This window comes from Cavia porcellus, unplaced genomic scaffold (genome assembly GCF_034190915.1).
Source record: "Cavia porcellus strain 051 isolate PalLab524CR breed Dunkin Hartley unplaced genomic scaffold, mCavPor4.1 scaffold_19, whole genome shotgun sequence".
NCBI classification, from domain to species: Eukaryota; Metazoa; Chordata; class Mammalia; order Rodentia; family Caviidae; genus Cavia; species Cavia porcellus.
Window position 1 is genome coordinate 60,667,553 of NW_026947502.1, and position 17,445 is coordinate 60,684,997.

At 37.8% G+C, this 17,445-nt stretch overlaps 1 protein-coding gene across 8 annotated transcripts in view; it reads left to right on the top strand.

Moving 5' to 3' along the window:
- Positions 1-17,445, top strand: part of Zhx1 (zinc fingers and homeoboxes 1) — a 41,492-nt gene that overhangs the window by 5,601 nt on the left and 18,446 nt on the right. For all 8 annotated transcript variants that reach the window (XM_063231142.1, XM_063231146.1, XM_063231140.1 and 5 more), the window contains 2 exons: positions 854-967; positions 12,098-14,949. In XM_063231142.1, coding sequence (XP_063087212.1) covers positions 12,322-14,946 — 2,625 coding nt within the window. In that variant the 5' untranslated portion in view covers positions 854-967; positions 12,098-12,321 and the 3' untranslated portion in view covers positions 14,947-14,949. The remainder of the gene's footprint in view (positions 1-853; positions 968-12,097; positions 14,950-17,445) is intronic.

A 17,445-nucleotide genomic window follows, 5' to 3' on the forward strand; every position in this document is an offset into this window, starting at 1 on the left:
AGAAAAAGCATTTTGAGAAATTATCTTCCTTACTGTCATTCACTGTGGTTTGTAGAGAACTGGTGCTTTAAGAACAAAAAAAAAAAATGCTTTCATCCTAGTATTTTTTATGGTATTATAGGAAGAGAAGCAAGTATTATTAAAAGCAAGTTTTTATTAAAAGATCCCAGTTGGTTTAAATAATAAACCAATATTGGGTGATATACGAAACATTTTTGAACATTAATCTTAATTTTCAGAGAATGATTTTCATTTTTTTTTAATTATACAGCACCAGTGCTTCACAAATGATTATAAAGCCATTTGGTAGTAGCTTTCTAGTAAAAGCTAAAGGTTTATGCACCATTACATTAGATAAACTGTTGTTTAGGAGTTGAGTATCTCTAGTGGATTCAAGTCTTTATTGGTTTGTGTTTCAGCATTAGTAATCCTCCCCATTCCAATTAATACACAGTAAATTAGAACACAAGTATTCATGGGTCCATGTGTATGAGTATAAACTAATACTGCTTTCAACTCTGATTAAGTTGTCCTTTAAAACTTTTGTGTGTTAATTTTAATTCCTAATTTCAAAATCTCAATTTTTACATAGTAGGCTTCATACATTCAGATTTTAGAATTTTATAGAAATAGTCTGATCATTTCTTGGTTCTGTAAAATGTTTAATGCATAGGTTTGAATTTGTGTTTTCCATCAGTATTGAGTTAGGCATTTAGGCAGTGTTAAATTTTTTTTATGAGAAATTAAAGTTTCTCCAAATTACATTTATATTTAAAAAGTTGAAGCATAAACTGTAAATTTCCTTAATCATGTCTAGAATAATAAAATGATTGATGGTACTTTTTTTTAATAGGAGAAGACTGATAGGTACTTTGGACCTCTTTGTGAGGATGGCCTGAGCTAGACACCTGATTTGAAGGAATATCCTTCCATTTCAAAGAACAGAATGCTGAGGAAGGGATGGCAGGTATGTGTTGTTTTGGAATGATAAAAGCTCTACATAAATATATTCACATTAGTTTCCATGATATTGTATTTAGCTTTTGTTTTATTTATTTATTTTTGGCTATGATTTTAAAAGCTTTCTTCAGAAAACAGATACATGCTTAATACTTTTAAAAAAATACATTTTCAGGACTGGAGATTTAGCTTAGCAGCGTAAGCACTTGCCTGGCAAGTGTGAGGTCCTAAGTGCGAGGTCATGAGTTCAATCCCTGCTACCAAAAAAACAAAACCAAAATTCGTATCATATATATATATATGTGTATATATATATATATATATATATATATATACATACATATATGTATGTATATATATGTATGTATATATATATATATATATATGTATGTATATATATATATACCTTCAAACTTTAGCAACTATAGGTATTGTTGACCACTTTAATTTTTTTATTCATGTATTAGTACATGTTTGTAGTACCTAATATCTACATTCCTTGTGGGCAGTTGGTACGTATAGAATATAACATTGTTTGTTCATTTCCTTGTTTTTTGAGCCAGGTTCTAGCTAAATAGTTCATGCTGGCATGTGACCCAGGCTGGCCTGGAACTCATGTTAATCCTCCTGCCTCAGCTTCCTGGGTGCTGGAACTATGGGCATGTGCCACCATGCCTGGCTATTTTAATTGCTTTTTTTATCCTCTGGCTCTTCCCTCCCACATCCCTTCATATCTCTCACTTTTTTTGTTTTTGATGGTGAATATGGGCATTATGGGAAATATGTGTATTATTGATCATCTCAATGAAAAAATACTTAGTCTTTCTCAGGGCTGGTCTCTTTGGAGATATAAAATGTACATCAGGATTATGACCCATTTTAGAGTAACATCAAACTTCTGTACAGCATGCAATAGGAATTTCCAGTAACAAAGCCAGCACTTTAGAACTTGCCAATAAGTCAAGAGGGGGAGGGGCTGAAGATGTAGTTCTGTATTACAGTGCTCGCCTAGCATGTAAAAGGCCATGGATTCAGTCCTCGACACTGCTAAACAAAAAAGAGAAACAAGCAAAGGAACCATTTCCAGTGATAAAAAGGAGTAGATGTTCATAGATAAAACCTAGCAGTACATTGTACAGCACAGCATCAGGAACTGGTACAGCCATGCTGACTTTGTGTGTCCTCTGGCAAGGAGCTCAGAGTGGCAGTTCTCAGCTGGGCAGTGTGTTGCGTGGGAACAGGACTCATGGGACTCAAGGGCACCAGCATCAGTGTTTGCTTCTTTTTAACTTCTTGCCCAAGTAATGGCATCCAGAGTCATCATGGAACAGGCAGTGGTGGGAAGTATTTAGCTTTGACCTCTGTGCAGATGGAACACCAGTTCTTTATCCTCTGCTTGAGGCAGGCCTGGACCCAAGGCTCTGAGGTCCCCCTTGGTCCTCTTCTGCGGTGACGTACCCAGCCCATGGCTCTTCTGTCCTTCTCTGGATCTCTTTCTGTTTTTATTATACATGTTTGTAGTGCATGGTGTTTACATACTGCATGAATTTTAAAGGAAACAATCACTGAACTTCATAGTAAATCTTACATGGGATATTTATAATTTATTTTTCAATTAATATTTGCTGAAATCTTCTGTATCATCTAGGGTACCAAGGGCTGTGATAACAGAGGTAAACAAGACAAATGAATGGCACATTTAGTGTAGGGAAATTGATCCAAAAATCTTACTCTTCTTTTGCTTATTTTCTCCCAAAATGCTTCAAGACTTACAAGAACAATTCCTAAAAATATATCTTATTATGTAGGCTATTAAAATAATTATAAAAAATATGACATTGCCAGGGCTGTAGCTCAGCAACACATTGCCTGCCTGGCAAGCTCAAGGTCCTGAGTTCAATTCTTGGTACCAAAACAACAAAAACAAAACTAAACTATCACTTTCCATGTATGACACTGGTACTTCAGTGACTAGGGAAGAAGACTAGGATGGTAATGTCTAAAGTTCCTTCCAAAAGGTACTTCAACCCTCACACCTAGGGTCAGAGTTGCCCAGAGAAATTGTACAGTGGGAGTCTACTAATATTTCAAGTCCACTTTCTCAGGCAGACAAAAGCAGGTAGGTGGGATAAAGTTTCTTAGCCCTTCAGCTTTAATTAGCATTAGCAAAGGGATTCTCTGAAATCAGATTATCTTTGGCCAGAATTTGTTAGACGCTTTTACTTTTATCACATTCATTCTTATCTCTATTCACTGTAATACTTGATTTTGTATTGTCTTGACTCTATTAGCAATTTTTTGAGATGTATCTCTCAGGTAACAAGTGGTAATCTTCAAAAACATTTCCTGTGGGTGCAAATTTGTATTATTAAATTCCTAATTTAATTTTTTAAAGAACTTGACTATCGTTTCTAAATATGTTTACATTTTAAATGTGCAAATGCCTTAAGTGTGTAAAGTTCACCCTACCTGTCTTTTTAAAAAGGTGGTAGATACTTTTTGTTTTAAATTTGACCCCACTCCTCTTTGTTCTTACTGTTATCTCATTTTGATTTTGGTAAATTGTAACTTTTGGTTTGAATAGGAACATGTGAAAATAAGTATTTTCAGCTGGCTAAATAGAACTCTGCCTCAGAGGAAAAAATGAAACTAAACAATAGAAAACCCCAGGACTCCCAGGGGATGTATATGAATGCAGGTCCTGAAGGTTTGCAAAGTATATATTCTTGCTCCAAAGAACAACTCTATTTAGTTGTTGCTGGGTCAAAACTGACATGAACTTTAAAAACTATAGTATCTTGGGGGCTGGAGGTTTAGCTCAGCGGCATAAGCGCCTGCCTTGAAAGCAGGCAGTCGTGAGTTTGATCCCCGGTACCGATAAAAAGGAAAAAGACAAAAAAAAAAAACAAAAAAACAAAAAACTATAGTATCTTCTAAATTGGTCTTTTAAAAAAATTGTTCTTATTTGACTCAGAATTAATGTACAAAACATTTGCCTTTATTCACATAAAATCTTACCAAAATAACATGCTTGTGTGTCTAACTAAGCCAATATACTGTTATCTGTTAATCATTTAATATGAAGTAAAAAACAGCCAGCCAAAAAATGCTTAGAAATTCAGTGCAGTTATAGCTCAGCTTAATTGTAAGTTTTTTAGACTTTTTTTTTAGTAGTAAGCATAGATTCTAAAATGAGCCACTAATTTTTTATAATATATTGCATTCAGGACTTTGAAACCTTTTAAGATTAAATAGAACATTATAATTTTTATGGAACAGAGTAATAATGGTCTAAATAAAAATTTGCCTCTATAATTTTAAAAGAACTATGCCCTTCTAAGTTTCATTGCAGGAATAATTCTTTGAATGTTTTTGTATTTTTTTTTCATTTTTAGTCCACAAATTTAGATTTATAATATTCATATATAAAACAAGCACATTTTAGATAACAATTATTTGTTGAGTGTTCATTGCTATATGTTAATAATTTTGTTGAATGTGCATTTATTTATTTATTTATTTTGCATAACCGGGATTGAACCAAGGCCCTCACTCATGCTGTGCAAGCATCCTGTCACTGCACTGCATCCTCAGCCCTCTTCTCCTTATTGATATAGTATCTACTAAGCTGTCCAGGCTGGCCTGGCGCTTGTGATCCCCCTGCTTCCACCTCCTTACCAGCTGGGATTACAAGCATGTGCCACTGTTCCAGGCTTGAAATACTTTAGATCAGAGAAGATTTTAATGTTCTAATGACTAAGAAAATTTTTATTGGTAAGGATTTTTACACTGTGAATAATCTACAGTAAAGTGAGTACAATTGTTTTTAATAGCTTTCCATAAATGACTGTTAAATGAATGATGCATAATACATAGTATAGATATATATTTTAGAATTCTTTCCATCAGATAGTAAAGGGACCCTAATATGTACTTTGTTGGGTCCTGGGGCTAAAGTGGAAAGTCAAACAGATATTCTTTTTTTTTTTTTTTTTGTCTTTTTTATTGGTACCGGGGATCGAACTCACGACTGCCTGCTTGCAAGGCAGGCACTTATGCCGCTGAGCTAAAACCCCATCCCCACAGATATTCTTTATGACCATAAAAGAAGACTTTATATAAGAACTGCTAAAATGTTTATATTGTAATAAAATAAATTTTGCTTTCATTAAGTCCTTTTTCATAGGGAAACGTTTAAATAAATTATTCAGTGAGTTCAGAATCATAAGTTAGTTTAGGAACATCCTGCCCCAAAGAGAAGAGCCAGCATATGGACAGATCCATAGAAACTGGCTTATGTGTACCACATTGAATATGGGTGATTTCTGAAGGCTCTTAGAACCAACCTGACTTCTCAGAGCAGCAGCTCCAAAATGTCTAAAATATATGTGAATGCTGTGTGTACTGAAGGGTTCCTGCTCCTTCTGGAAGTACATTCTGGGAGGCTGAGACAGGGGAATTGCAGATTCCCAGCCCAACCTGAGCAGGTTAGTGAGAACCTGTGGTAAGAATGAATAATATAGGACCGAGGATGAGACTCAGTGTGAAGGCCCAGGCTCAGTCCTTAGTACCACAGAAAAAACAAAACAAAACAAAATGAGTAAATATCATAACCTAAAATCTCTACCTAATATCTCATGAAAATCTCATTTTTATACTTCTCATCTAGGCTTTATCCACATGCACAAACATTCCCTCCTATGGTATTATAGTAAATATACACATTTTGTTCAGATTCTTTAAAAGTTTAAGTTTGGGTAAATGTTTTTTCATGTTACTTAACCACTATTTTGATTTTTTTTTTTTTTTTTTTTGTCTTTTTCGTTTTTATCGGTACCGGGGATTGAACTCACGACCGCCTGCTTGCAAGGCAGGTGCTTATGCCGCTGAGCTAAATCCCCAGCCCCTTTTGATTATTTTTTAAAGGTGGCAAGCAATTAATTGACGTGTTCAGTGTATTATTATTATTATTTGGTGGCGGGGTTGAGACAGGGTCTCTATGTAGTCCAGGCTTGCCTTTTCTATAAAATATCAACTAAGAGGTTTTCAAAGACTTATTTTTACAGTCTGACATATTCATATCATACTTTTTTACTGTGTTTTAATTGCAAAACTATTGAACTACTCAGTTGTGCAACTGACCTCTAGCCCCTTTTCCAGGCAAACAGTGCAGGGACTCCCAAATTGATTTTTTCCTCAAACGGCATCAGCATTTACTTCCTGCGGCCTGAGTCACTTAGTTTGGTAGAAAGAGCGAAGAACTGGTCTGTTAGTTTTGAGCCCAAATTCCTTCTGACAGCAGACAGACCTGTGCAGCACGGACCTTCAACCCCTCACCCCACCCCAACCCACCCCACCCCACCCCGGGAATGAACTGTCGGCGCTCTCTCCTTCTCAGCCGAAAAAGGCCTAGCGTTAGGAAAGGGTTAGACATGTATTTGAAAGGGATGAGCAGTCTGACCTGGAAGGCGGGGTGCGAAGAGGCAGAATGCCGGCGCTGCTGTCCAGATGGCCCTGGAGGGGCTCCCTGAGGGCCGCCACCTATAGGCCAGCTGCAGGAGTGGAAGCACCTCCGGTGTGGCAGGCTGGGATGAGGTGGGTGGGCCACACGGGAGCTACGGAGGTCCCCCTTGGCCCAGCAGGCCTGGACCTGGGCTCAGATAAGAGGCCAACATTCCAGGGCGCCTCGCTGCCCGGTGGTTTGCGATGCTTCCTGTGCCTGCCCTGCTGCCTTCTGCCGCTGGCTCGCAGGCTCTCGTCTCTCCAGCCAGCATCTGTGCTCGTGCTTGCTCACGAAGGCCTCAGCAGCCTGAGGTTGGCGACTGCCTTCCATCAGCCTGTCCCTCACCTGTCAAACGCGCTGACGTCGTCGAAACAGGACTCCATTTTCTTTGATGGTGTCTGCCACATTGCCCCTCAGGCCTGATTTAATTTCTTTTTTCTGCTCGTGCCTCTTCAGATTTTCTACACACAGTTCATCAGCGTGGAAGTTCTGCCAGCCCCCTGGCTCCCATAGCCAGCAGCAGAACTGTTCCTTCCAGATTGATTTTTAGCCTTGTTCTTAGTGGGTCTTCAACAGAGTAGATGCCTGTCGGCTAATAGGGATTTCATTGTGGCAGTTTTCCTGTCAGGGCCCACTGTGCTTTAATGACAGAGAGAGGTTAATTGGAGTTGCACCATAGAAATTCTGTATTTTTAATGGCTGCTTTTTCATTCAGTGTATTTGCCTTGTCAGTTGAGTAAGTTTGCAGAGAGCAAGAGAGAGAATGAGAATATATTAAATAGATGATATTTCTTATTCTCCCAAAAGCATTATTCAGGGACCGAAAAGTAGCGCCAATTAGGTGCTCACTGCGTGTCCACGTCGGGAAATAAGGCCTTCTTACCTGTTCAGCCTGCGGTGGAACCACCATTTCTGTTTCCTCCAGGACGCTGTGCTGCTTTTGTGGACGCTTTCTATAGTGTGTGCTTACAGTCCCTGCTACTTTTCTCACTGTATGGATCACAGTTATTCTGTGTCATCACTAACAGTCTGTTCTTGAGCTGCTGCTTGTGCCTGACAGCAGAAATGGTCTGTATTGGTCACACAACATCCCTAGTGCCTAGCACAGTGCCTGGCCTGTGGCTGACTGTCCACAGTTGTTGAAAGAACTTGGTTTTATAGATGAGAGAACGGAGGTTGAAACTGAGTAGCTTTTCCAGATACCTAACTACTAAGTGATGAAAGGACCTCCAAAATCTGTGGTCTCACCCTATACCATAATGCCTCTATGAATGAATTACTCTGGGTTTCTACTTCCATAAAATGAGATAGTTGTACTTGGGTCCTTGTTTTCCCCCCAAATTATGACTTTATCATAAGAACCAGAGAGATAAACTTTTTCGCTCTTTGGTTTATTTTTAGACTTTACTGAATCTTTTTTTTTTTTTTTTTTTTGTCTTTTTCCTTTTTATCGGTACTGGGGATCGAACTTATGACTGCCTGCTTACAAGGCAGGTGCTTATGCTGCTAAGCTAAAACTCCAGCCCCTTTACTGAATCATTTTGCCCTTCTTTGGGGGATTATCTTTTTTCCTTTAGAAATACATCAAATGCCATTTTTGTTGGTGAAATTGTGCAGAACCTGAAGATAGGTTGTAGTGAGCAACTAGTTTTAGAAGGAAAAAGGAAAGAGTATTTCTTGGGTTTGTGTGGTTGTATATAAAGTAACCAGAAATTGAGGTAATCTTAAACATACAAGGTAAATCAGATTTTCAGTCTTTTGTATTACTGAAGCCCTCCCACTTAAGACTTTCTTTCTTTCTTTTTTTTTTTTGTCTTTTTGGGACAGTGTTTCACTATGCAGTTCAGGCTGGCCTTGAACTTACTTTGTAGCCCAGGCTGGTCTCAAATTTGCAATGATCCTCTTGCCTCAGCCTCTCAGTGCTGAGTTTATAGGTGTGCTATAGGTATGCGCCACCCCACCAGGATAAAGACTCTTTTAAGTAACTATTTAAATGTAAGTCTGTTGCCTACATCAGTGTTTCAGGGAGGGGAATCCAAAATTCGGGGTATATAGCACTAAAATTATAATATATGAGTAATTCATAGTTTTCATGACTGTAGGAGATAAATTTTTTTTTTTTTGTCTTTTTCATTTTTATTGGTACCAGGGATCGAACTCATGACCACGTGCTTGCAAGGCAGGTGCTTATGTCACTGAGCTAAATCCCAGCCCCAAGGAGATAAAATTTAAGGTTCTAAAATTTGTTTGTATCTGCTTAAATTCTTACTAATTGGTCAATTTGCTTTTGTTTGTTTAGAGACAGGGTCTTGCTGCATAGTTGAGGTTGACTTTGAACTCACTGTGCATCTCAGCCTGGAACTTGAGACTATCCTCCTGCCTCAGCCTCCTGAGTGCTGGGATTACAGGTGTGTGCCACTACGCCTGGCCTGATCAATCTGATTAATGAACTAGTAGAAAAATAGTAATTTGGCAGCCTATTCCTTTATATGCTAGGTAAGACTTAAAAAAAAAAAAAAAGACGTTTAACCCTAAGATCTGAAGAGTCAAAAGAACAAAAGGATCTGAGTTGTTTGGTTCCTCTTATGTACCTTTACTAAGAAAACTGCACGGGCTCAGCACTTCACTCTAGCTGAGTGCTCCAATCCCAGGTATAGCAGAGGAACAGGGAGGAGAAGCGTGTGAGCATGAGTACTGCCTTGCATGTCTTTAAGGTTTTCAGGTGGTTTTTCAGACACCTCGTGAAACCCCTGAGAGGTGGAGGCAGCAGGACCCATGGGTGCCATCAAGAAGTAGTTAGCTTCTACCTCCACCAACCACGTAGCGATTCCTTTATCTCTTTTGCACTGATTTCTCAGAGCATTTTGTTTGAAGAAAGGGAGTCCCTTCTTAAAACAAAATATTGGAAAACTATCACCTTCAGGTAGTTTCAGAAAAAAAAAAAATCCCCAAACCTTTCTTTTTGACTTCTAGCCATTAGTGTACGCCAACTGAACATGTCTCTCTGGCTCTTTCCTGCCTCTCGCGTTTTTCTTTATTATCCACATAGTGAATGCTGCGCAGTTACTACCATTCTATTTCTTTTCAAGCTATTTTGTAGAATTCCTTGTCTTTTTGTTCTTTTTTTTTTTTTTCTTTTTATGGTACTGGAGATTGATCCCATAGTCTCATCTCTATCACTGATCTATATCCCCAGGCCCATGGAATTCTGTTCCTAATAACAAATAATAATCATCAAGCTGTGTTGATACTTGAAAAAAATAGTGATGACCTCTATTTGATTAGAAGATGACTTTAGCTTACTTTAAAACAGTTATTTTAAAAGCAGTTTTAAGCTGAGCATGGTGGCACATCCTGTAATCTCAGCACCCTGGGAAGCTAAAGCAGGTGGATCGCAAGTAGGGAGACCCAGTCCCAAATGAATGAAAGAATGAATGAATGAATGAATACAGCTGAATATGAAGGCACAGGGTTCATGCTCTATACTTGAAAGAAAGAGACAGTTTTAAATTGCAGTGATTGCTTTATAATTTCTTAGAAATCCAAAGATTTTTATAGAAAAAAAGAATGACATCTTTAATGGTAGGGATTCAGAATATACACACCATAGTATACTAAGCTAATGTTCTTTATTTTATAATTTGGGGAATCAGGGAACAGGGACATTTATCCAGCTTCCCCTGTGCTACTCAGCTCAAATGGATGTGTGGTCTGTATTTGAATAACTCTAGAGGGGGCAGTCCTAACCACCCTCAAAGGCAGGGCGTATTCTTTGTGCCTGGCTGTTTCCTGGAAATGTCTTCTTTTACTGAGTTAGTGTATCTTCTCACAGGAACCTGGTTTTACTTTAAAAGCTTTGAAACTAACTCTATTTTCCTTACTTTGGTCATGGCAAGGATAATGCTAGTAAACAAAAATAAATCATGCTGGCAAATAAGTGAGACCACTAACTTGTTTTATTCTTTTTCATTTGGTTTCCACTTCAAAACATAAGCCTAAGCAGACTTAGAATCTAAGTTATTTTAAATATTTTGATTGCCAAACTTATTAGATATATTTGTATGAGTTTAATTCACATTTCCTTGATTTAAGGGCATTACTGTGAATTGCAGCTGTTCAAATCTGTAGAAGTATCTTCAGGCTCACTGGAGTTTTGTGGGACCATTTTCATGTTATGTTCAGTCATGTTAGTTCACTGCAATAAGTATTTAGTGATTATGTTCTTGAGTATAGATTCCTTGTATGCACTGGAGATGCAGACATGGATGAGATGTGAGTCAAAATATTTCAGCTGGGACAGTGTTGGACTGAAGACATAAAGGTCCTTTATGCAATCCATTCAGTAAAGCTACTACCAAAAACCATGGTGATTGCATGCCTGTAATCCTAGCTGGGGAGGAGGATTACATGCCATGAATTTGAGGCCAGCCTGGGCTACCTTGTGAGACTCTGTTTCAAAACACCTAACAGGGCCGGGATTTAGCTCAGTGGCATAATAAGCACCTGCCTTGCAAGCATGCGGTCATGAGTTCAATCCCTAGTACAAAAAAACAAAAAAAAAGGGGCTGGGGGTTTAGCTCAGCGGCATAAGCACCTGCCTTGCAAGCAGGCGGTTGTGAGTTCGATCCCCGGTACCGATAAAAATGAAAAAGACAAAAAAAAAAAAACAAAAACAAAAACAAAAAACAAAAAAAAAACCCAAACAAACAAACAAAAAGAATGGTATTACAGTATTTGTAATAAGGAGACTACAGATAAAGAAGTGGAAACAAATGAAATGTCACATTGCTCTGCTACAGAAGGGGTAAGTACTACACTAAAGCACAGTGGAGGATCTGAGCGCGAGTTAAACAGGCTGGTAATCTATAGGACACAGAAACAGATTACCACATTAGGGTACAAATGTATCCTAGTATCAGGGATGGCCTTAGCAAAGTCTGAAAGTGCACTTGATATCCTTGGAGTGGCAATCATTTCCTGTTTGTGGAACACTTGAGAAAATAGGAGAAAGATAGCAAGAGATAGAACAGGAAAATAAGTGAAGGAAATTATATGTGCCTTAAGAAGCCTGAACCTAAGTTTTTCAACACTGGGGACCCATATTAATAGGCTGATATGATTAGATGTATCTTATAAATTCTGGTAGCATTATACAGAATGATATAGAACAATAGTTCCGAAACTTAGGTTATCCTCTTCCATCTTTTTTATTTTGCTAATGAAACAGACCTGTAAGAAAAGGGGAATATGACTGATGCACTGAATTGTTTACACATGTAATAATGGCTTTTTGTTTTTATTATCTGTGACTGCTTTCTTTGGTTTTAAAGTTCCTTCTATGTTAACAGGTTATTATTATTTTACATTGATAATAGTGTGCTTGCTAAAACAGGGCCTGTCTTCCTTCTGGTTAAAAATGCAAATAACCAAGCTCAGGTCTGATAGGTGAAGGTAGTCTGTGGCCTTCAGTGAGTCATCTAGAGACATATTTTGGTCTGTAGAAGACTTTCTTTTGATTCTTGTGTTCGTCTAGATCTTTATAACTGAGATACTCACCAATTTAATATAAGTGGAATATAACTGTAATTTGCTTAAAATATCATAGTCACTCATTTTAAATTTATTTTAATGTAGGTTATTGGAGGTGTGCTTCAAAAATTTCAGCAGTTCAGCAGTATTTTATCTGCCAACAATAATCTCTTTACTTGATTGCACCATGAAAAAGCTGCTAATGAGACTTGTTGAGCACAAAAGTGGACTTGAAGAATCAAAAGCCATTGTTTCCAAATGAAGAATCTTGAACAGTTTTAAGCCTTGATGCTTTTTAGTCACGACTGAGATTTACTCGTAACATCAGAATGGCAAGCAGGCGAAAATCAACAACACCTTGCATGGTCCTTGCCAGTGAACAGGATCCAGACCTTGAGTTGGTATCAGATTTGGATGAAGGTCCTCCTGTCCTTACACCTGTAGAGAACACCAGAGCAGCGAGCATCTCAAGTGACGAGGAAGTTCATGAATCTGTGGATTCTGACAATCAACAAAATAAAAAAGTTGAAGGTGGTTATGAATGTAAATATTGTACTTTTCAAACTCCAGATCTAAATATGTTTACTTTCCATGTGGATTCAGAACATCCCAATGTAGTGCTAAATTCATCCTATGTTTGTGTTGAATGCAATTTTCTTACCAAAAGGTATGATGCACTTTCTGAGCATAATCTGAAATATCACCCAGGTGAAGAGAATTTCAAGTTGACTATGGTAAAACGTAATAATCAGACAATCTTTGAACAAACCATAAATGATCTGACTTTTGATGGCAGTTTTGTTAAAGAAGAGAATACAGAACAAACAGAATCCACAGAAGTTTCTTCTTCAGGAATCTCTATCAGTAAAACTCCCATCATGAAAATGATGAAAAGTAAAGGAGAAAACAAACGGATTACAGTCCATCATAACTCAGCTGAGGATGTTCCTGAAAAGAAAGACAGTGAAATCAAACCAGACCGTGAAGAAAACATAGAAAGTGCAAGTTCTTCAGCTCCAGAATCTAATACGAGTACTTCCGTTGTAAACCGAATACATTCAAATACTGCCAGTACAGTGGTGACCCCTACAGCAGTCCTTCCTGGACTAGCACAGGTCATCACTGCAGTGTCAGCTCAGCAGAACTCTAACTTAATTCCCAAAGTCTTAATCCCTGTCAATAGCATTCCTGCCTACAATGCTGCATTAGATAACAACCCCCTTTTACTTAACACCTACAACAAATTTCCTTATCCAACAATGTCGGAAATCACAGTTCTTTCTGCTCAAGCAAAATATACAGAGGAACAGATCAAGATTTGGTTTTCTGCCCAACGTCTGAAACATGGTGTTAGCTGGACTCCAGAAGAAGTAGAGGAGGCAAGAAGAAAGCAGTTCAATGGGACTGTACATACTGTTCCTCAGACCATAACTGTCATCCCTACACACATTTCTGCGGGGAGTAACGGGTTGCCATCCATTTTACAGACATGCCAAATAGTTGGCCAGCCAGGTCTGGTTCTTACCCAAGTGGCTGGAGCAAATCCCTTGCCTGTGACCGCACCAATAGCCTTGACAGTGGCAGGGGTTCCCAATCAGACAAATGTACAGAAAAGCCAAGCACCTGCTGCTGCACAGCCTGTTGCAGAAACAAAGCCAGCCCCAGCAGCAGCTCCACCTCCCCAAAATGTCAAGCCCGAAGCGCAGGTGGTAAACCCTGATTCGTTTGGCATTCGGGCAAAAAAGACTAAAGAACAACTGGCAGAACTGAAAGTTAGCTACCTGAAAAATCAGTTTCCCCATGATTCAGAAATCATCAGACTTATGAAAATCACAGGCCTGACGAAAGGAGAGATTAAAAAATGGTTTAGTGACACAAGGTACAACCAGAGAAATTCAAAAAGCAACCAGTGCTTACATCTCAACAGTGATCCCTCCACCACCATTATCATAGACTCCAGCGATGAGACCACAGACTCACCGACGGCGATCACTTCGCAGCCCAAGCAGTCCTGGAGCCCTTTTCCTGACTTCACTCCCCAGAAGTTTAAAGAGAAAACTGCAGAGCAACTTCGCGTTCTCCAGGCCAGTTTTCTCAACAGCTCGGTTCTTACAGATGAGGAACTAAATAGGTTACGAGCGCAAACCAAACTTACCAGAAGAGAAATTGATGCTTGGTTTACAGAGAAAAAGAAATCAAAAGCTTTAAAGGAAGAGAAAATAGAAGTAGATGAAAGTAACGCAGGTAATTCCAAAGAGGAAGCTGGAGAAACTTCTCCTGGAGATGAATCTGCCCCGCCTAAGTCAGGGAGTACAGGCAAGATATGCAAAAAAACCCCGGAGCAGCTGCACATGCTGAAGAGCGCATTCGTGCGCAGCCAGTGGCCGTCCGCGGAGGAGTACGATAAACTGGCTGAGGAAAGTGGCCTTGCTAGGACAGACATAGTCAGTTGGTTTGGGGACACGCGTTACGCTTGGAAGAATGGAAACTTGAAGTGGTACTACTACTATCAAAGCTCCAACTCGAGCAGCATGAACGGCCTGTCTTCCCTCCGGAAAAGAGGGAGAGGGAGGCCCAAAGGGCGAGGCCGAGGAAGACCCCGTGGGCGGCCACGAGGAGGCAAGAGAATGAGCAACTGGGACAGGATGCCATCGCTGATAAAATTTAAAACTGGAACTGCAATCCTCAAGGATTATTACCTGAAGCACAAATTTCTCAACGAGCAAGATCTTGATGAACTCGTCAACAGATCACATATGGGCTACGAGCAGGTCAGAGAGTGGTTTGCAGAAAGACAGAGAAGATCCGAGCTAGGAATAGAATTATTTGAGGAAAACGAGGAGGAAGATGAAGTTATTGATGATCAGGAAGAGGATGAAGAAGAAACTGATGATAGTGATACTTGGGAACCCCCGCGACATGTGAAGCGGAAACTTTCCAAATCGGATGACTGAAATGTAAGTTTTTAACCTGAATATACATTCATCAGCCACGTACAGTTTTAACATTCTCGTTGTTGTAGCAGTCATTGTCACTTTTGATAATTTTTTCTAAGACAATTTTTCTTCTTTTTTCTAATAAGAGAACTAGGTGCCCTACATGCATGATTATCATGTGTCATATAATTATTTTTAGAGTTTAATGTTGCTTTAATTAGTTTTCATACATAATTAGTTTCAAGGGAAAATTACTTACTTTGTAAGAAAGGAGATGGAGCCAGACACAAACTGAAGACGACTAAAATGGGTTTCTCACAATCCTCCCTTTAGTTAGCCTTTATTTTTTCACCTATTTAAGGGGGAAAAAGAAGGAAAAAAATATACCAAAGAAAGACAGCAGGGTTTCTCACTTTTAAGCAACTAGGTGAAAATAGTTTTCTTTTTCATCTTCACATTGACCCCAAAACTTATCTTTATAATGTGTTTTTCCTTAATCCTTTTAGACCTAATGTGTCATTTTTGGAATGGCACCTAACAGTGGAGCATAATAAAAATTTTTCTCTTCAAATTCTTGTTCTTTGACTTTTTCTAAGTAACATCTGAGGATTTCAAACCAAAATTCAAAAAACTGCAATCTTTGACATAAATGAATTAAAGCATAAATAAATACTTAGGTGATATTTGTTTTTGAAAATTTGTAATGCATATTATTCTGTTTTAGAGAGCAAAAGATTTGATATTAACTCAGTTGCTTAAAATATCATTTCATTCTTCCATACAAAACAAACCTGATACAGCACAAGTACTATGTTCTGCTAAAAAAGTGTTTATCATGTTTGGTTAAAAAATAAGAATCTACAGTTGTAAAAGTACAAACTAATATAGCTTAAACTGGAAAGATTTTTGTGTATTCCTTAAATCTTAATTCTTTTATTATAATTGCAGTTTTATCATCACAAATCAAGTGCCTAATTGGGAATTAGAACTTCAGTTCTTAGTATGGAATTTAGTAACATTGTTTTATTCTCTTTCTGTTCTCCCTTTTGGAGTATTCTAGGATAAAAATATACTGTTTTTTTTTTTAATGTACTGTTTTGAAAACAACATAGTTGTCATAAAATGTCTACGTTTGTCTGTCTGTAGTTCAAATAGTACCTTGCTATCGGAAATGACTGTAGTGTTCTCAGGACAGTAAAGGACGAAAGGAGACAGGCTATCTTTCTTGTTTTGCATATGAGATTATTTAATTATTTCCTTGGCTTTCTACATTCCTCACTCATCCTTTATTTTTTTTTTTAATTTTATTTAAGAGGAAAAAGAGAAAAACACAAAACAAAACAAAGCGGTGTAAGGGTACACATAATACAGAACTACAAAGAAAAAAAAAACATAACAGTAAGAAATCACCTGTTAATAGATTACATATTATCATCTTGGAAATAGTTGCTCAAATCACAGTATCAAAGAATACAAAGTGGACATTCAAACAGAGAGACTGCAAACAGCTGTGTTTAATGATCCAAAAACATTAATATAGTCAGCTATTTAACACCCCTAAACACACTTGCTGTTATATCCGTTAGAGCTCTTTTTTTTTCCCCCCTCTCTTTTTTACAACAAAATTTACACATTTTGGATTTTATTACTCCTTAGTTCTTATTACTTTTTTGGGGGGGAGAGAATAAAGTCAAATATGGCAAAACAAAGCTGTCAGTCAAAACCAAGGATAGACATAGCACATGATGTAGAACAGAGTACAAGGTTATCAACAATGGTTATCAACGTTGTCTCTTGTTTCCTTAAAAAGAATTGTCTATCTCATTAGATATTATAAAGTTGGACAAAACAGTAGAGAACAAGACCAATAAAACTTAGGCATTGTAAACATTACAGGACTTACAAAGGAGACAATAGTCAAACCAGAATGGGCATCTTAGTGAATCTTACTGCCTTCAAAGTAGTTGCCTATACCCTCAATCTTGATACTATCGCACAGAATGGAACAGAGTCTGATCAGTCAAAACAAGATCATGGGAGTATTACAGGCCTTCAAAACAAGTTAATAGGAAATCAAAAAGAGTTACTATTATATATCATAATTTTTTTAATTTTTCCCCTTAATTAAAACAAACATAAGAAATAACTAAATAATTTTTTTAAAGAATAAGGGAGAGATTGAGTTAAAACAGGACATAACAATATAACAATAGAGGTCAAAGCATGACTGTTTCAGCAACCTTGTGCTTCACCACCAAATAACCCGATTTAATAGTAGTTACCATAGTGTCTCTCTTTTCATCCTTTATTTTTATACAGTCTTATTCTACACAGTATTTCTTATTTCCCTCATGTCTTCTTCCTAGTTTATTTATTTTAACAATTATTTACAAAGACCTTAATATGTACACCAGGTACTGACCTTATTGCCTAGCAAAAGTTTTCAGGGCTTCTTTTCATTAACGGTGTTTTTTTAAGGCAGGAAAACAAATGAACTAAAAGGTACCTGTTTTAATA